Below are 21,149 nucleotides of genomic sequence, written 5' to 3'. Positions count from 1 at the left end.
ATTGTGAAGAAATGCTAGTTATATAAATAAAGTAAATGAAAGGGTACATTGCTAATGAAGTAGATCAGTATTGAAATTGTGCTCTACGGTGCTTTAAAAAGTAAAAATCCTCAATTATTGAATCTTAATTAATATTCTTAGTCTATTTCAATATAGACATTAGACAATCATGCAAATGAATTCATAATTCTAGTTTAACAAGAATTGATATACGAATTATAATTATAATATAAAGATTTAAATTCCTATTCGATATGGAATAGTATGAAACAAGAAATTTGGAAATACATGAGATTTTTTAAAATAATTAAATAATTTAAAAAGTCTCAATAAGGTTCTTAGAAGTAGAGTATAGTATAATAAATTATTGTAGCTAAATGATTTTTTTTTTTTTTTTTTTTTTTNTCTCTCTCCAAGTCTCTGAATTTTTTTTTTTTTTTTACCGAACATATAAATAAACACTTAAGAAATCTATTCGTTGAATCGAAGCATGGATTATGGAGATAAAGAAGAATTTTTTATGGAGTTTGGTGCAGATTATGGGTACCCAAATGGCCCAAAATCCATTGACGAAATCAGAGCCACTGAATTCAAGCGATTGGAGAATGGTCAGCTTCATTATTTTCCCGCATTTCTCTCAATGTTGAACCTGTATTGAACCACAAGATATGATAGTTATTTGGTTGTTGAGAGAGATAGGGTAATTAAGTTAATAAAATGAGTCGAGAATATATTTTGTTACCAGTTTTGAGTTGAGTTTTGTTTGTAATTCAGGAAATTTTGAAACTTTAGCTCTTAGATTATTTGTTTCTCCATTTTTTTTTTTTTAAATTTTGATGAAATTGTTTTGTTTTGCATTGGCAATTGTAGGTAGTGTTTACTTGGATCATGCTGGGGCAACTTTATACTCTGAGTTGCAAATGGAAGCAATCTTCAAAGATCTTACTACTAATGTTTATGGAAATCCCCGTATCCTGTTTTTACAAAGTTTTGTTGTTTATGATGTTGAAAGCTTTTATAAGTTAGTTAAATTTTAATTATGGTTTTCGTTTTATGTAAATCTTTGTTTAGGTGAGTTCTAGTTTTGCCGTTGGATGCTCAAGACAAAAGGATATTTTGAATTTGTTTTCAAATGGGTCTAGGACGCATATAATTTTGATAAGCAGAAGCAAGAATGCTGGGTGCACATGAAAAGCACTTGGCATATGGCACATGAAAAGTAATGCAGATCAGTTTTGATTAATTAGTTGTTATTTAAGCGGATTAAAAGACTAGAACAATGATTCACTTCGATAGCTTGATAGGGGGTAGGCCTTCCTAAAAGGGAACCTACAGCATGCTTCAAGTTCATTTTATTGTTTGTTTTATTTTTTTTCATTTGCGTATCTTTAATTCAAGTTTAGACAGTCAAAGTGACTTTAGTACGACAACTTGTGACATTGTAAGGGAAGCACGCCAACAGGTACTATATGCTCTATGCAGGATGTGCTTGATTTCATTCTATTCGGTTCTGTAAACCTTTTTGTTTTTATTGATTCTGTTTGTTTATCTTATTGTAATTTTGGTTTCGTAAACTTGTGTATTTGTACAAAGATGATGCTTAAATATTTAAAGTGATAAATGCAAACGTCCAGGGATTAACCCTTAGAAATTTTGCTCTTTAGTGTTTGTAAATATCAACAGAGGTAGGTTATTTTTTTATTTTTTTATTTTTTTATTTTTTCTGTTTGTAGTTTTGGAGGATGTATTAAATTTTTTGTGGACATAGGTCCTTGATTATTGCAATGCCTCTCCAGAGGACTACAAATGTATATTTACTTCTGGGGCAACAGCAGCTTTGAAGCTGATTGGAGAGGCCTTTCCATGGAGCCAACAGAGCTGTTTTATGTACACGATGGAGAATCATAATAGTGTACTTGGGATCAGAGAGTATCCTGCCTTTCATTACCCATTGTTGTCACTTATCTCACATTAAATGGATAAAAATACTTAATGTTTTCTCAGTGAAAAAAAATCTTTTTTCACCATATCTGCACAAGCATGGAGCTAGGAAATTTCAACTTGTTTTTGTACTCAGGAGTCTAAATCTGTAGTCATGTTTATTCTTAACAATATTTAGATACGCTCTTAGTCATGGAGCTGCTGCCTTTGCAATAGATATTGAAGAGACTGTGGACCATGATGGATTATCTAGAAGCCCTGAAACTTCTATGAATGTGTCTTTGCATCCCGTGCAAAGGAGAAATGAACCTGAGTTTGCCAAAATAGAGCCTGCAGGTAAGTTAAGATTGGTGAATGACAACTAATAAAAGTAATCTTTGTTGAAGATCATGAGAAGACCTAGGCTTTCTACTCATTCTATATTTTTTTCTGACTGGAGTTATTGTTTTTGAGGGTCTTATATGATTTGTAATTTCTAGAATGTTTATAACTTTTTATCAGCCAATATTACTTGTATATGTTTGATTTCTTTATATTTGCTAATTACTTCTTAAGGCCTGTAAGGTATCCAGATTGTTTTGAGCTTGTATGGTTACTGATTCTGAAACAGAAGTGAGTTTATGTACAATACTTTGAGGGTTGTGTAAAATCTTCTTTAGACCCTAGAGGTGCTGTTTTGAAGTGAATCTTAAGATTAATTTAGGTATTTTGTATGTGATAACCGCTTCTGATGTTTTTTAGATTGTATTTATAATCTAAAGGAGAGAAAAAAAAGAGAAAAAAAGAAAAGGATTTAGACTATTTTTTCTAGGGAGAAACTTGAGCTTTTATAACAAATATTTTGATAATTTTGTAAGAGGGAAAGGCCAGACATGTCTGTCCAGCATTGATATTTCCTTGAGACTTCATCATGGTGTTAAAGCTTCTGCTCCATCTTATTGCAGGTAATGCTTATAGTTTATTTGCCTTTCCCTCGGAGTGCAATTTCTCAGGTTCAAGGTTCACCCTTGATTTGGTGAATGTTATGAAGAAGAACCGAGCAAGAATATTGGAAAACTCTCCTTCTAGCCAGTACGTGAAATATACCATAGCATTTAGTTGTTAGGCCTTTGTTTCACTTTCTGCCTTAGTTGTTTTATTCTAGTCTCAGCTGGTTGATTTCAGATTAACTAAATCTAACTTTGGGTCGGGAGTGGCTACTGTAGAAAACAAGAAGAACCACCTAACACAAACTTGAAGATATTTCTTAATTGTCATATTCTGTTAGGATCCCACATTGAGAGGGAAAAGGTGTGGGCATGTGGTTTATAAGCGCTTGCGCACCCTCCCTTGGCAAGCCGGTTTTTCAAGGAGAGTTCTACTTAAGCCCACAAAAAGATCACTGCCAATCCCAATTTTTATCAATTTGGGAGTGGTTTCCTATCACATTCTTATGGGATGTGATTTTTGATATGAACTTTTTACTGTTGATTAATTACTTTATCAGTTCATTGAGCATGCTGAAACTTTGCTTCTCCTTCAGCTGATATTTGATTATAACTGATCCAGTGTGTCCCTCCCCTTTTTTTTTATTTTTTAAATCTAGGGGGCATTGGATGGTCTTGGTTGATGCTGCTAAAGGGTCTGTCACGCAACCACCAGATTTGTCAAAGTATCCTGCTGATTTTGTTGTCATGTCTTTCTATAAGGTTGACCTATATGCATTTGAGGAAAACTGAATAACCATCATTAGGTATTAATAGTTTTCCTTTGTGTTGTTTTTTCAAGATATTTGGTTATCCAACCGGACTTGGTGCTCTCATTATACGAAATGGTAAGCAATAAAATCTGGTGAAAAGTTCTTCTGATATCCAAATTATTCACATCGCTTGATGAGGAATTGTTCTAGACATAATGTCCTTCATCTAAATGTTGGTGCTTATGTATGAAGGTGTTCAGGGTCAATTTTAAATGCCTTGGTTTCGAGAGAAGTATTACTAGCTACATTAGTTTCTATGTAGTTACCATATATTAATCTAAAATATAGATTTATAACCCATTTATTTATCATTTGGTTTCTCCTTCCAAGATCTGTTTTTCAAGTTGAATGGGTAAATTGTATTTCTACCATCTTCTGTTGAAGATGAATTAACTATTTTCAACTTGTCTCTCTTCATGATTGCTTCTGTCCTGTTTAGACTGCCATTACATATGTAGAATATGGAGATACAAAAAGTTCATATAATTCAATGAATATCAAAAAATTTTTTCCTGATAAGTTTTCCCCATTATTGTGATCTGCAGATGTTGCAAAGTTACTAAAGAAGACCTACTTTAGTGGAGGTTTGTGCTTGGATGTCTTCCTTGTACATGATACATGATATAAATGGTATCTTCTGTTAACCATAAAAAAACTTTCCAGGTACAGTTGCCGCCTCGATTGCTGACATTGATTTTGTTAAAAGGAGACAAGGTGTTGAGGAGTTGTTTGAAGATGGCACCGCTTCATTCCTGAGCATAGCATCCATCCACCATGGGTTCAATCTTATCAATTCTTTGACTGTATCTGCAATATGCCGGTATGCAAAGTTCTTTGCTGTAACAATTTGCATGTTATTGTAATATTTATAATCAGATTTGTGCACACTTCTCAAAACATGTTTTACTTTTTCGACTTATAGGCATACAACATCACTTGCTATATATGTGAGGAAGATGCTCTTAGGTTTGAGGCATGACAATGGAGCTTCTATCTGCAAAATTTATGGAAGGCTGTCTTCAAAGGTTAGTTCTATATCTAAAAGTGGTTTAGTAGATGAATATTTCTAAGATTCACACATTATGCTGATGTTTATTTTTAACTGTGGCAATTGCAACGGAAGAAATATTAAGAATTGCCTTATTAAGTAAAGCCCTTTTTGTTTTATGCGAAGCTTTCTTTTTGTGGTTTCAACACGGTGTCATGAGCTGTTTGGCCTTTTTTTTTTCCCCACAATTTCCTTTTATTGGGAGATAATATATTGGTAGTAGTTTGTGTCAGCTGAAGTAAATCTTGATGGCTCATAAAGTTTCAGTTCTTCTTCTTCCAAATTTATGTCCTCCAAGTATCTTCTTACTTAAAGTTTATATCTTATGGACTTTTAGAACCCATTTCCAAAAGTATTTGTTCAGTTATTTGTGTTATTATATTCAAGTGTTCTGTGCCTGCCAAGTTTTGCTATTTACTTTTTACAAACCGTATGTTATTGTGTGTAAAAAATGATTAGTTTGGTTTGTGTGGCTATGGATGAGTCAAGAAATGTTGCAGTTCTTTTTGTGGCCAGCTTGTTTTGGGGTTATAGAACTTACGTATTTTTCCTATATTCTAGGTTTCATCTCATGAATCGGGTCCAATTGTAACATTCAACTTGAAGAGGCCAGATGGCTCTTGGTTTGGCTACCGTGAAGTTGAAAAGTTGGCTTCTCTATCAGGAATTCAGTTGCGGGTAAATTTGGGAAATGCCATTAAACATGGATAACTTCTTTATCATTTTGTTCAAATAGTTAAATCAGTACTTATCTCAAAAAATGTACTTCCGTTTCTTTTTAATGATCTAATCTTTATTTTTCTTAAAAAGCCAAGCTATTGGAAGAAGAAAAGTAAAAAGGTTGATGCTTATAGATAAATGAGATTTGCAAAATGAAACTTATATACTTATTTTATATTAACTCGGATGCAATAGGTAGGTTGGCAATATTTCAGATTGTTAATTTAGTGCTGAACTCAAAAGTCTAATGCAATGGTTGCTGCTTGTTAAGATGGATTAATGAACAGACCACACTCTTAGCAGGTTTCTGACAGGACTTTTTTTGTTCTTCTGCTTGATGTTTTTGTGTAGACAGGATGCTTTTGCAATCCTGGTGCTTGTGCAAAATATCTTGGCTTGTCTCACTTGGATCTTCTTTCAAACATAGAGGTATCCTCTGGCCAGTTTCTATATTATCTTTTTGGTAATTCCGTTGAAAGGGCATCAAGTCATTAAATACATCCTTATAAGTTGTCCTTTGAGTCCAGGCTGGACATGTTTGCTGGGATGACAATGACATAATACGTGGAAAACCAGCTGGAGCTGTTAGAATATCATTTGGTTACATGTCAACCTATGAAGATGCCAAGGTAGACTGAAGTTCTTCCAACCATCTTGTGAATTTCACTTTGGAATTGTTATAAAATAAAAAGGAAAAAGAAAATTGTTTTCTATTAGTGCGGTGTTTCCCTTTTCATATCATGGGTGAAATTTTCAATGAATTTGTTGATTTTTCATATTTATCAGCTGTTTGGCTGTGTATTTAAATGAGACTCTTTCCTGAGTTTATGTTTTCCTTGCGTACAGAAATTTATTGATTTCTTAAAAAGTTCCTTCGTGTTATTGCCTAATAAATCTGCAAATGGGAATCTGATGATAGCAAGCTCCATCCCCCTTTCAAAGGAAGGTTAGTATGACTATTTATTATTTATTAGCTTGTGTACCAAGAGTTACGTTTTTTTCAATTTACTTTTCAATCATTTTGTTAAAGATCTAGAGAAATGCTGAACAAGATTTTAGCATGTTAGCCTACTTTTACCTGATGTCTGACTCGTTCCCAAAATTTCAGGCACTGACAGAATACTCTCAGCTTCAAATTACTTTATAAAGTCTGTTACTCTCTACCCAATTAAATCATGTGCAGGATTCAGTGTACAACACTGGCCTCTTTGCAATACAGGTAATTTTTGTTGTCTGTTCTAATTATTCATGTTGGAAACTATTTATATAAGTAGTCAAGGGTATATATGTAATTGTAGTGTGTGTATATATTTGTTAGGCTGTACTGGTGAGAAATATATAAAAATAGAAATTGAAAAATGCAAATATTGAAAACATGGTATCAGAGCGAGACTAAACCCTAAAACTCGTTTCTACGTTTCTGTTTTCCGACGGCCAGCGATTTCGGTGAACCTTTTGTTCATGGTTTCTCTCTCTCCGGCGACGTCTGAACTTGCCCAACGAACCCTTGACCTCCTTTGTTATCTCCGGCGACGTCTGTTCTTGGTTTCTCCCTTTCCGGCAACTTCTGCTCTCGGCCTCTCCCTTTCTGATGAATGCTGGTTTTGTTCCAGTTAACTTGTCCCTTTCTTCTGCTCATTCCGACGATTTCTCCTCTAGTTCCTCTCTGCTCATCTCGACTTTCCGGCAACGCAATCCCTTTGCTTCCTTCGATGATGTGATTTCTTTGCTCTTTCCGGTGGCCAACAATCTCTCCTCTGGTTTCTCTCTTCTTTGTTGTTCCCAGTGACTCCTTTTACAAGATAGTGGTTGGTTTCTTTCTGGTTGTTTGAGATTAGGGTGCATTTGTGTTTGCTTGGGTTGTTTGGCATTGAGGTTGTTGTGATTTTGTAGAGTTGGGAGTTATTTGACCCTGTCAATTGCTAGACAATATGGCAGAGGACGGTAAGAAGATGGTGACTGAAATTGTCACTTCCTACACCAAAATCATTGATCAGAAGTTATTGCGAAAAAGAAATTATAGTCAATGGAAATAGATTATCGACGATATGTGTCCAGCATTGACACGGGACCAAATGATGGAATAGGAACAAGTTGGTTTGCTAGGAACGTGTTGAGGATGATCGAATTAGAACCCCAACAAAACCAAGTCCTTAAAACCCTAATCTTGAGATGCCACAAAGGTTGATCACTCCCTTTGATAAGTCGAGATTCAAGCATTCAATCAAAAACACAAGAAGGCAAAGTAAATAGTTTTCTGAAATAAACTTCAATTGATAATAATCTGTTCTCCAAAAGATAACATGGCTGGTCCTTTTTATAGGCAAGAAACCCTAAAAGAAAACCTAGCTAAGTACAAGCGAATTGGGCCTAAATAAACCTTAAATAAATAAAAGATACCTTAAATAAATAAAAGATTAAATAATCTAGTAATAATTAAAACATAAAAAAAAGCCCAAGATTAAATAAACGAAAATTAATTCCTAAATTAATCCTTGTATCCAACTTGATTTTCCGAATCTACCCCTTGCATAAAAAAGATAATAGACCATCCTTGGTGAAGCTTTGAAATTTTCGAATTTAGTTTAAAGTCTTCTAGTATAACCTCTTTGTATTGCACTTCCATGATCAAGCCTTGCAAAGCCTCTTTCATCCTTTTTGTCTTTGCCCTAGTCATTGGACCACCAATTCCTTACAAAGAATCTTGAGAATATTTGGGAACATCAACTTGGTCAATACCTCGATCTCCATTATTCCCCTCCTCTTCAAAAGGATTCGTCCTCGAATCTCCTACATCAAACAAAGATAAATCAGCAACATTAAAAGTTGCACTAACATTACCATAGTCGCTTGGCAAATCTAGCTTGTAGGTATTATCATTGATCCGCTCCAAGACTTGAAAAGGTCCATCTTCTTGAGGCTGCAATTTTGATTTCCTTTGTGTGGGAAACCTTTCCTTACGCATGTGCACCTAAACCCAATCTCCAGGTTGGAAGACAACCTTCAAACGCCCCTTATTGGCTTGCTTAGCATATTGCTCATTCTTCATTTCAATGTTGACCCGAACTTTGACATGTAAATCTTTCACAAAATCTGCCTTTTTCTTACCATCAAGATTAGCATGCTCATTAATAGGCAAAGGTAAAATATCCACATGTGTTAAAGGATTAAAGCCATAAACAATTTCAAAAGGAGAAAATGAAGAAGTAGAATGAACAGTCCTATTATATGCAAACTCAATATGTGGCAAACACTTCTGCCATTGCCTTAAGTTCTTTTGAACGATAGCACGCAACAAAGTAGTGAGTGTCCTATTAACTACTTCAGTTTGACCATCTGTGTGAGGATGTGCAATAGTAGAAAATAACAATTTTCCTAATTTATTCCATAACGCGTGTCAAAAATGACTTAGGAACTTAACATCTCTATCACTAACAATTGTCTTAGACAATTCATGCAAACGAACCACTTCTTTAAAGAATAAATTAGCAATATGTGTTGCATCGTTTGTTTTAGAACATGCAATATAATGAGCCATTTTACTAAACCTATCAACAACAACAAATATGCTATCCTTACCACTTTGAGTCCTTGGTAATCTTAAAACAAAATCCATAGATATATCAATCCAAGGTTGATTAGGTATAGGTAAAGGGGTATACAAACCATGTGGTCTAACTTTAGATTTTTCTTGCCTACATGTAATGCACTTATCACAAACAGATTGCACATCATGCTTCATCTTAGGCCAATAAAAATGCTCACGTAATATATCTAAAGTCTTTAGAACACCAAAGTGACCCATCAAACCTCCCCCATGACTTTCCCTAACAAGCAATTCCTGAACAGAACAAATAGGCACACATAATTTATCTTTCTTGAATAGAAATCCTTCATGCCTATAAAAATCACCAAACACACACTTATCACATGCATTCCATACTCGGCTGAAATTAGAATCATTGGCATATAAATCCTTAAGCAATTCAAAACCAAGTAATTTAGTTTGCAATGAATTAAGTAATATGTACCTCCTAGACAATGCATCAGCCACAACGTTTTCCTTCCCATGCTTGTATTTGATTACATAAGGAAACGTTTCTATGAACTCCCACCACTTAGCATGTCTTTTATTAAGCTTACCTTGGGTCTTCAAGAACTTCAAGCTCTCATGATCGGAATGAATGATGAATTTCCTTAGCCACAAGTAATGCTACCATGTTTGAAGAGTTTTTCACTAATGTATAAAGCTCCTTGTCGTAAGTAGGATAATTCAACGCTGCCACACTTAGTTTTTCACTAAAATAAGCAATTGGTTTGAAATCTTGCATCAAAACAGCTCATATTCCAATCCCGGATGTATCAAATTTTATCTTAAAAGCTTTATCAAAGTTAGGCAAATACAACAAAGGTGCATTAGTTAGCTTATTTTTCAAAGTTTTGAAAGCTCGATCATGCACATCATCCCACTTAAAAACAACATTCTTTTTAGCAAGTTCATTCAAAGGTGCAGTAATAGAACTAAAATCTTTAACAAACCTTTGATAAAAACTTGTTAAACCATGGAAACTTCTCACCTCGTTTGCATTCTTAGGTGTAGGCCAGTTCCTTATTGCTCTTACCTTTTCTTCATCAACACTAATACTCTGCGAACTAACAACAAAACCAAGAAACACAACAGATTCCATGCAAAACGTGCACTTCTTAAGATTAGCATACAATTGGTGCTCCCTCAACACACTAAACACAGCATGCAAGTGTTTCACATGTTCATCCAAATTTTTGCTATAAACTAAAATATCATCAAAGTAAACTACCACAAATTTTTCCATGAAAGCATGCAAGACATGGTTCATTAACCTCATGAATGTACTAGGTGCATTAGTTAAACCGAAAGACATTACTAACCACTCATACAATCTATATTTAGTTTTAAATGCAGTTTTCCATTCATCTCCCTCTTTCCTGCGAATTTGATAATAGCCATTCTTTAAATCAATTTTAGAAAACAATTAAGAGTTATGCAATTCATCAAGCATATCATCTAATATAGGGATAAGATGTCTATACTTTACCGTTATCTTATTAATAGCTCGGCAATCCACACACATGCGCCATGTTCCATCTGTCTTTGGGACTAAGAGAATAGGAACCGAACATGGGTTGAGACTCTCCCTTACAAATCCCTTTTGCAACAGCTCATCCACTTGCCTTTGTATCTTCTTCGTTTCCTTGGGATTAGCTCTATAAGCAGGTCGATTTGGTATTGCGGAACCAGGTATGAAGTCTATTTGATGCTCAATTCCTCTTAGAGGAGGTAATCCATAGGGAGTCTCCTCAGGAAATAGGTCCTCAAATTCCTGCAATAAAGACATGATAACACTAGGCAAAGATGAGTTACGGTCGTTAGTAGAAAAATAAGCATCCTTTTACATAAGTACAAGTACTTGTTGCATTGTCATCATTACATTCTTAACCTCATGTTTTTCAGCAAGTACACTCATTCTTTTATTTTTCTTTCCATGTTGCTCATTTTTCTCTCATTTTTTCCTCTCGACCTCACTTGCTCTCTTTCTATTTTCCTCTTACTCACACTGTTGTTTCTCTTTCATTTTGCACTCTCTTGCTATCCTAATCTGGTCCTCATAAGCTTGCAAAGGTTTGAGAGGGGCTAATACAACTTTTCGGTTGTTCATTACAAAAGAATAATGATTTTTGTACCCATCATGCGACACCCTCCTATGAAACTGTCATTGTCGGCCAAGCAATATATGACCAACATACATCGGTGCCACATCACAAAGAACTTCATCCTCATACTTGCTAATTGAAAAAGGAACCCGAACTTGCTTGTTTACCTTCACTTCTCTATAGTCATTCAGCCATTGTAGCTTGTACGGTTTAGGATGCTTTTTCCACTTCAAATTCAACTTTTCTACTAATAAAGTACTAGCAACATTAGTACAACTCCCACTATCAATAATCAACGTACATACTTTATCCTTCACGTGGCATCTTGTGTGAAAAATATGCTCACGTTGCTCCTCATCTCCTTCATCCTTAGGCTGTATATTTCGGGCTCTCCTTGTAACAAGTAAATCACTATGCACTGGTTCTTCCACTTCAACATCAGAACAATCTTCCAATGGTGGCATCTTATCGTCACTTGAGCTAAGACTTTCGACTTCTCCATTTGCCCGTACAACCATAACCTTTTTGTTTGGGCATTCGGAAGCAATATGTCCGAATCCTTGACACTTAAAACACTTAATATCACGTGACTTAGTATGAATTTTAGTTTCGGGTTTATTTTTAGGAACAACAACCGAATTCTTCGACTTTGCTTCTTCTTTTGTTCTGAAAGCAGTTTTGTTGTCCTTCCAATTTGATCTCCACGGAGAGCTAGAGGACGAACCAGATCTGAACCTCTTGGACTTGATTTGCTTCTCCACTTTAACGGCTTTGTGCAGTAGCTCCTCCATCTCTACGTAATCTTGCAACTCATTCACGTCAACAATCTCCTTGCTTAATCTGGCAATGAATCTAGCCATTGTTGCTTCTCTGTCTTCTTCTATGTTTGCTCTAATCATGGCGATTTCCATCTTCTTATAATAATCCTCTACACTCATGGAACCTTGAACCAGCTCTTGTAACTTCCTATACAAATCTCTATAGTAGTGGCTAGGTATAAATCTCTTGCGCATCACCAACTTCATCTCTTCCTATGACCGAATAGGCCTTTCACCATTCATGCGCCTATTGATCGCCAATTGATCCCACCATATACTTACATAATCTGTAAACTCCACAGCTGCTAGTTTTACTTTTTTCTCCTTGGAGTAATTATGACAATCAAATACGTGCTCAACCTTTCTTTCACACTCCAAGTATAGCTCAGGATCATTCTTTCCGTGAAAAGTTGGAACTGCCATCTTTATACTGCCTATATTGTTATCTCCTTTGGAGTCAACCTTCTTGGCCCGTTTATAATTTGTTCTCTCCATTTTGGAATCAGCTTCGCCTTCTTCATCGAACTCGTGTCTTCTATGTGATTTAGAATCGAAAGAGGACTCCAAATCATTCAATCTCGCATTCAGCAATTTAAATTGGTCATTAACAGCCTTGATGAAGAATTTCATGTCAACCTCTTGTGGTTCTCCTCCTTCCTTACTCATGGTTTCAACCTGTAAAATAAAATAAAATAAAAGGTGTTGTTCCTCACGAACTCCCTCACATGTTTGCACTCAAATCAGATTGTTATCACTCGTGTTTCACACTATGTTGACTTTTTCTTGATGATGATCTCTCTTGCCTTTTACCATTGAAAGCCAAGCTAACCTTCTTTATGTTCTTAACAGAATCAAAGAATTCAACAAATCTTAAGAAGCAACCGGTTAGATGGTGACAATCTAAAAAATCAGAATTTTAAAAACTTAGTTGAGGCAAACAGTGAACAGAAAGAAAGACCCAAGATGACTCTAAAGAAATAAGAAAAATAAGAAAACTCTAAAAGGAAGCAAAAGACATGTGAAAGAAATCACTAGAATTGACGCTGAATGATTAAGAAGGCAAAAACACAAAACAACCTTGTATATGCTTGAAACAATCACTAGAACAAAAATAAAGGGAAACTAGAACAAAATAAAAAGGAAACTAGAACAGAATAAAGGAAACTAATTCAACTAGAATAAGAAACTCAAGCAAGAAAAACAAGAATTGGAAACTTAATTCAACAAAAATAGGATACTTAGCGAAGAGAACAAGAATGGGAAACTTAACAACTCGAAATTGCCACTTTGTTCTTTTTTTTTTTTTTTTCCTTTTTTTTTTTAAGAACAAAGATGGATTGAACACAAAAAATAAATCACAAGAAAAATTAAAAAAAAAGGAAGAATTCAAAGAGAACTACAAAACGAAATCCAAAGACAACTACGAAACGAAATTCAAAGAAAACGCAGAAGAACTATGAAAAGACAAACTCAATTTTTTTTTTTTTTTTTTTCGAATCAAGAACGCAAACAAAGAGTGTTGGAGATAAATAACCTGTTTCCAACGACCAAAGCTCTAATACCAAATGATGGAATAGGAACAAGTTGCTTTGCCTTCTTATGTTCTTGATTGAATGCTTGAATCTCGACTTATCAAAGGGATTGATCAACCTTTGTGGCGTCTAAAGATTAGGGTTTTAAGGACTTAGTTTTCTTAGGGTTCTACTTCGATCATCCTCAACACGTTCCTAGCAAACCAACTTGTTCCTATTCCATCACCATTTAACCGAGGATCTGCCTAAGGAAACAGAAAGTGATAGTAAAACTCGAAAAAATTGGCTCATGGAAGATGATAAGCTCTTCAATCAGATTTAGAACACTCTCGATTCATTCGTGGATGATGTGACTAGTCATTGTGATACCGTTAAAGAGTTATGGGAGTATCTAGAGTTCTTGTATGCTGGTAAACAAGACTTGTCTCATGCCCATGAATTGTTATTGAAGATCTACGAGGCAAATATGCAAGAGAAGACGTTGCTCGAATATTATACAGAGATAAAACAAACTTTTGAAGAAAAAAGGGCTATGTTTTATGTCCATACTGATGTGAAGATGATGCAAGCACAAGAAGAACAAAATGATGCAAGCACAAGAAGAACAAGTGGTAGTGCAATGTTTTCTGGCTGGGTTGAGACCAGAATACGAGATATCTCGTACACAGCTTCTTACCAGTGAGACACTTCCCTCTCTTACAGATGTCTTTGCTCGACTTCTCAGAGTTAGTAAGGGAGAAGATTGAGGAGTTTCTAAGGACAAAGAAATCCTTAAGGATCCTAATGTAGATCATGCAGCCTAGCTCGCATGAAGCCTAGTGATGGCAAAGGCAACAAAGGGGCAAGTCGTGATATTGGGAACAATCATGGTAATGGCCCTCGTACTTGCTATCATTGTGGTGCTAAGGGTCATGTAAAGAAGAATTGTTGGAATCTCCATGGGAAGCCCCTGAATATGCAAGACACTCAGAAGTTTGCTCATGTTGCAACTTAAGATGGTCTCTTACCAACCCCATCACAGGTTACTATCTCTGCAGTTAAATATGCTTGCCTCACTCAGCATTCTAGCTCCCTCACTTAGCATTCTAGCTCTCAGTCATCCATCCCATCGACTACCACTACATTAACCCAGTTAAGTAATCCTACAGCCTGTTTGTCCACTTCTAGTAGTAATTGGATCATTAATTTTGGTGCAGGCGATATAGGTATTCTCTCCTCATTTTCACCTTCTTCCGATTTGTCTTCTATTACCTTAGCTAACAGGTCTACTGCACCTATTATTGGATGTGGTACCGCTCATCTCACCAAATCTATGTCTTTCTTCTCTGTTTTGTGCCTTCCTTATTTTCCCTTTAGCCTATTATCTGTTAGTCAAATTACTAATGCATTCAACTGTGGTGTTTATTTTTTTCCTACTCATTGTATATTTCAGGATCTTGGGACGAGACAGATTATTGGTAGGGGTCGTGTATCAGGTGGCTTGTATATGCTCGATGATGTCTCCACTCCAATCCCTCAACCTGTTGCGTGTACCAGTGATTTATCTTTATCCATATTACATGGTCGCCTTGGTCATCCTACCCTTCCCATTTTGAAAAAGTTGTGTCCTAGTGTAGGGTCAACGTCACACCTTGAGTGTGAGGCGTGTCAGTTTGGAAAACACTATCGAGTGTCCTATAGCCCTAGGATAAACAAAAGAGTCATAGCCCCTTTTGATGTTATACACTCTGATGTTTGGGGTCCTTGCCCTATGTTGTCTAAGTCTGGATATCAATACTTTTGTTGTTTTTGTGATGATTTTTCACGTGTGACTTGGTTATACTTTATGAAAAATCGTTCTGAATTATTCTTCATATTTTGTACCTTTTATGCTGAAACACAAAATCAATTTTCTTCATCTATTAAAATTTTCTGAAGTGATAATGCCAAAGAATACTTTTCTGCACGTTTCTCCTCCTTTTTGTGTACTAGAGGTATTATTCATCAATCATCATGTGTATATACACCTCAACAAAATGGGGTTACTGAACGCAAAAATCGTCATTTATTAGAAGTTGCTCGTACTCTCTTCTTTCACATGAAAGTCTTTACAAAATTTCGGGCATATGCTGTCTCTACTGCATGTCACTTGATCAATCACATGCCTTCCTCTATTTTGGGTAGTCAAATCCCATATTCCATCATTTTTCCATCTCAACCTTTATTCTCTCCTCCTCCTAAAGTGTTTGGGTGCACGTGCTTTGTTGAAGATGTTAGACCCCATGTCTTCAAATTAGAACCTAGATCTCTCAATTGCATATTCTTGGGTTATTCCCGATATCAGAAGGGTTATCGTTGCTTTTCTCCTGTCCTAGGTAAGTACCTTGTCTCAACTAATATATCCTTTTTTGAAACCATTCCGTATGTTGAGTCCTCCATTCCATCTACCTCTCTTGAAGCACCTTTTGATGATTTTCTTGTTTATAACATTACCCATCATAGTCCTCTACCATCTGGTCTTTCTATCACCCAGGTATACTCTCACAAGGTTCACTAGCACCATGAGGCACATGCATCAACATCTGATCCACTACCTCTATTGACTGCCTCGCCCTCAGATCCGGTTCTTCCTACTTCTGACCCTGATCTTTCTATTGCTCTTCGTAAAGGTAAGCGCTCTTGTACCTATCCTATCTCCTCATTTATTTCCTATCCCTCTTTGTCTTTGTCTTCCAAGTCTTTTATTGCCTCTTTAGACTCTGTGTCTGAAGCAATTACTCATGATGGGTAGTGAAGGGCTATGGAAGAAGAGATGTTGGCTCTGGAGCATAATGATACATGGGTTTTAATGGATTTACCTTAAAACAAAAAGGCCATTGGGTGTAAATGGGCTTTCACAGTGAAGGCTAATCTTGATGGGTCTGTGGCTCTATTGAAAGCTCGGTTGGTTGCTAAGGGTTATGCCCAGATGTATGGTATTGATTACTCTGAGACATTTTCCCCAGTGGCTAAAATGACCTTTGCCCGGCTATTCATCTCACTTGATGCTTCATATAGTTGGCCTCTTCACCAATTTGACGTAAAAAATGTCTTTTTACATGGTGATCTTCTTGAAAAGGTTTACATGGAGCAACCTCCGGGGAGTCAGGAAAGGTATACAAACTGAGGAAATCTTTATATGGCTTAAAACAATCTCCACGGGCTTGGTTTGGAAGGTTTAGCGAAGTGGTGACTCAGTTTGGTTTACATAAGAGTGCTTATGATCATTGTGTCTTTTATAAGCAATCTAGTTTTGGCATCATTCTTTTGGTTGTTTATGTTGATGACATTGTAATTACTGGCAGTGATGATATTGGCATTCAGGGTTTGAAAAACTTTTTGGCTTCCAAATTTCACACAAAAGATTTGGGCACTTTAAGGTATTTTCTGGGAGTTGAGGTTTCTCAAAGTAAGAAAGGGATTTTCCTTTTTCAACGCAAGTATGTGTTAGATTTGTTGACCAAAATGGGCCTAATTGAGGCTAAGCCTTGTGACACTCCTATAGTTCCTAATGTGAGATTGAATGCTGATGATGGAGAGATGTTTAATGATCCAGAGAAATACAGACAGATAGTTGGAAAGTTGAACTACCTTACAGTAACCCGTCCAGATATTGCTTTTTCAGTGAGTGTGGTGAGTCAATTTATGTCATCTCCTAGGACATCTCATTAGGATGCGGTCCTTCATATTTTGAAATATCTAAAAGGAGCCCCTGGACGTGGGATTCTTTACAGTGATCACGGTCATAATAAGGTAGAAGGATTTTCAGATGCAGATTGGGCAGGATCCTCTGTGGATAGACAGTCTGTGATTGGGTTTTGTGTTTTTGTTGGAGGAAATCTTATCTCTTGGAAAAGTAAGAAATAACCTGTTGTAGCTAGATCAAGTGCAGAGTCCGAGTATCGAGCTATGACACAAGTTATTTGTGAGCTTATATGGACAAGACATCTTCTTAGAGAAATTGGGTTTGGTGATTCGGGGACTATGGACTTGTGGTGTGACAACCAAGCAGCCATACATATAGCAAACAATCCAGTCTTTCACGAGCGGACTAAGCATATAGAAGTGGATTGTCACTTTGTGTGAGAGAAACTTGAACAAAAGCGAATTATTACTAATCATGTTTGAACAGAGGAACAACTAGCTGACATCTTTACGAAGTCTCTAGTTGGTAAAAGGGTAACCTATATTTGTAACAAGCTGGGCATGATAGATATATATGCTCTAGCTTGAGGGGTTACTTGTGAGCTTATATAGACAAGACATCTTCTTAGAGAAATTGGGTTTGGTGATTCGGGGACTATGGACTTGTGGTGTGACAACCAAGCAGCCATACATATAGTAAACAATCTAGTCTTTCACGAGCGGACTAAGCATATAGAAGTGAATTGTCACTTAGTGCGAGAGAAACTTGAACAAAAGCTAATTATTACTAATCATGTTAGAACAGGAGAACAACTAGTTGACATCTTTACGAAGTCTAGTTGGTAAAAAAGTAACCTATATTTGTAACAAGCTGGGCATGATAGATATATATGATCCAGCTTGAGGGAGAGTGTTGGAAACTATGTATAGATGTAGTCAAGGGTATATATGTAATTGTAGTGTGTATTTATTTGTTAGGTTGTACTGTTGAGAAATATAGAAAAATAGAAATTGAAAAATGCAAATATTTAAAACAATTCCCAAACGTACATAAATGAAGCCTTTAGCTGACCTAAATTAGCTGTAGACAGAACTAAACTTGTTAATGGTTTTACGACAGCTTAGTGAGTAGCAGCAGGTTGAAACTTAATGCTACCCTGTCCAAAGCTTCAAATCTGATTTCATAAAGCAGGGCAAATCTGTTGAATGTGAACTGAGCCCTTGAAAACAAATAAAACTCTTTTCTTTTTTTTTTGTTTTTCATGAAAAGAGACGACTCTTGCGAACCAAAAAATAGGAAACAAAAAGTTATTTATACGCTAGTTGGGCTAGTCAGTATAGTTGCAAGGACTGGGTGGACTAAGATTCATTAGGAATGTCAATTTATTTCCATAGAAATCTCAGGTTTATATGTTGTAGTAGTGGTATCTCACTACATCTGTAACATTAATCTGAAAGGCATTTCACCCCTTTCTTGTTATCAAGCAGGCCTACTACATGATCGAGAGTGGCTTCTTCAAAGTCCAACTGGTGAAATTCTTACTCAGAAAAAGGTGCATTATTTAAGTTTAATTTTGTCCATTCTTTTACTTCATTTTACAAAGGAAGAAGATCACTCATAAGTTATCTGAATCTTTTTTTGAAGGTTCCGGAAATGTGCTTCATTACCACATTTATAGACCTCGATCAACAAATAATGTTTGTAGAATCACCACGTTGCAGAGATAAGTTTTCAATCAATCTAAAACCAGATTCCGATAATGGTGGGAGAGAAGAAATTAATTTGTGTGCTCAGAGGTAATATTAAAACTCAGTTATGGTAACTTTTTGGATAATGCCCACCCTTCTCTCTATTATGTTCTTCATCACAATGCATTTTAGTAAGACTACTGGCTCTAAAAATTGTATGATAATTGTTATTTGTTAATTTTTAGATATGAAGTACATGGTTACACAGATGAAGTCAACTTATGGTTTAGCAAAGCCATTGGTCGTCCTTGCATACTACTCCGTTGTTCTAGCTCCAAGTCTGCTGTGTGTGTGAATAAGAGCAGAAGTGTTGGCATGTGCAGAGATTTGGACAGCAGATTGAATTTTTCTAATGAAGCTCAATTTTTATTGTTATCTGAGGAGAGCATATCGGATCTCAACAGTAGATTAAGCTCGAGTAAGTTCTTCTACACTACTCATTATTGCGATATAAGAATCTAATTGTTGCCCTTCATTATATATGTATCACTTTTCTATAGGTCAGTGAACTTTTACTACTTTCGGCTCTCAGTTTGAAGACAAAAAAGAAAAAGAAAAAGAAAAGAAAATTGTTATTTGTTGATTGAAAATTTGTTGCTTCTGCTTCTTTTTTTCCTGTAAATATGATTTATACATTACAAGTGGATGCAGAAAAAGGTACTCATGGAGCACCGGTTCAAGTCAATTATATGAGATTTCGGCCCAACCTTGTCTTATCTGGAGGTGAACCATATGCTGAAGATAGGTGGAGAAATCTTAAAATTGGAAACAACCATTTTACGGCAAGTTCTTGTTACTTTGAATGGGAACCATATTGGTTTTTTACATTTCGTCGAATAGAATTCCAAGCTTTATCTGATTTCTTACATTGCAATCCAAGCGCAATGATATCAGACAATTTTACCACCACATACTTAAGCTTTTGTCATCACTTAATTTACAATGGGATAGAATGTGTACGCATAATATTGTAGTTTGGCAATCAACACAGAATTTAATTAATTTTTCTTCTAAACGAGCGTAAGGCTGAGCCAATTTCTCATCTCTCTTTATTTTACTTATTTATGCTTCCTTCTGCAGTCCTTAGGTGGATGCAACCGGTGCCAGATGATCAATTTTGTCCATAAAGACGGACAAGTGCAGAAATCAAATGAACCTTTGGCTACGCTAGCATCATATAGGAGAGTGAAGGTAAGTCATATTAATCCTACTCAAAACTTGACGGTAAAAGGATAGTTTTCACTTCCTGAACTGGTAAACAACTTTTCTTTTTTCATATCACAGGGTAAGATTCTATTTGGCATATTGTTGAAATATGATATGGCGGACAAGCTGGACTCAAGTTCATATCTTGAAGTAGGACAAGAAGTACATCCAAATTCAGAGTAGGCTAATACCCATTTGGAAAAAGAAGAGAGACAGTTTTGAGTACCTCAGAAGAATGGGAGATATAGTGAACAGAGACAAAACCAGGAAGCTTTGGTAAAGCTTAACAATGCTTTTCAATACGGTATACTTTTATTTGACTTCCATGAAGAATTTGATCTTTGTATGAACAAACCAACCCAAAATATTATGTAAAGATTAATTTTTCTTGTCTTAGTTCAGGGGCGCAAAGTGTATTATAATTCACTTGTTTTAACTTTTTTGTTGAAAGGTTGTTGATAGTTGCTATGCACTTGTCGATGGGAGATCTCTCTCAATTTCAATGACGGTTTCATTAGATATCTTATACAACTACGATTCATTATTCTTTAATTAAATATTGGATTATTGGACAGGATTAAGCCATATATTCTTGTCTTGTTAATTTTTTTTTCTTCTTAGAAATTTAAACCCTTGTAATAGTAATTGATTAGAGCAAATAATGATTATGAATTGTCGCATGTCTGTGTGCCAACACTTTATTTAATAATAATGATAATATTTAATAAATAAATAAATAATATAAAAGCTAAAATATGTATATATATATAAAAGATAATTACACCCCGGCCACTCCATAATCCCATATGTGACGGCGGGGTTTAGGGTTATTTTTGATAGCCAGGGATTTAGATATAGGATAATTGGATAAACCTCGGAGGGTTTATAACTATTATTCCAGACAAAAATTATTTTACTGTCACAAACACCCTCAAACTAAATCACAAAATTCTATTAGCTAGTATTCAAAGTTACAACTTGCACAGTCCAAACTCGTGAAAAGGCATTGAAGAGTTCAGAGACTTGCTGCTGAAATTTTCAGT

General features: G+C 35.7%; 1 protein-coding gene across 4 annotated transcripts; it reads left to right on the top strand.

The window, feature by feature from the left end:
* Nucleotides 1-416: 416 nt before the first annotated feature.
* Nucleotides 417-20,683, top strand: LOC116133565 (molybdenum cofactor sulfurase-like). Of its 4 annotated transcripts, none has more exons than XM_031419258.1 (22): nt 417-608; nt 871-969; nt 1,404-1,462; nt 1,769-1,929; nt 2,120-2,277; nt 2,886-3,012; nt 3,527-3,629; nt 3,709-3,754; nt 4,225-4,263; nt 4,349-4,499; nt 4,602-4,704; nt 5,289-5,405; nt 5,799-5,876; nt 5,975-6,076; nt 6,294-6,393; nt 6,556-6,666; nt 18,640-18,704; nt 18,797-18,948; nt 19,086-19,318; nt 19,543-19,682; nt 19,981-20,091; nt 20,185-20,683. In XM_031419258.1, the coding sequence occupies exons 1-22, from the start codon at nt 491-493 to the stop codon at nt 20,287-20,289; spliced, it is 2,478 nt and encodes an 825-aa protein (XP_031275118.1). In that variant the 5' UTR covers nt 417-490; the 3' UTR covers nt 20,290-20,683. The 4 variants fall into 4 exon arrangements, with proteins under 4 accessions (XP_031275118.1, XP_031275119.1, XP_031275116.1 ...); XM_031419259.1 differs by having other exon boundaries at nt 4,343-4,499; nt 19,552-19,682; XM_031419256.1 differs by having other exon boundaries at nt 4,343-4,499.
* Nucleotides 20,684-21,149: the final 466 nt, after the last annotated feature.

The sequence above is a fragment of the Pistacia vera genome, unplaced genomic scaffold (genome assembly GCF_008641045.1).
Source record: "Pistacia vera cultivar Batoury unplaced genomic scaffold, PisVer_v2 Contig270, whole genome shotgun sequence".
Lineage (NCBI taxonomy): Eukaryota > Viridiplantae > Streptophyta > Magnoliopsida > Sapindales > Anacardiaceae > Pistacia > Pistacia vera.
The sequence above is the reverse complement of the archived record's forward strand: the minus strand, read 5'-3'. Positions and strand labels throughout refer to the sequence as shown.

Bases quoted from the DNA above. Each gene is read 5' to 3' on its own strand.
- LOC116133565 (XM_031419256.1), top strand. From the start codon at position 491: ATGGATTATGGAGATAAAGAAGAATTTTTTATGGAGTTTGGTGCAGAT. The intron at 2,278-2,885 runs GTAAGTTAAGAT...ATCTTATTGCAG, and splicing joins TGCCAAAATAGAGCCTGCAG to GTAATGCTTATAGTTTATTT. The intron at 4,705-5,288 runs GTTAGTTCTATA...CCTATATTCTAG, and splicing joins ATGGAAGGCTGTCTTCAAAG to GTTTCATCTCATGAATCGGG.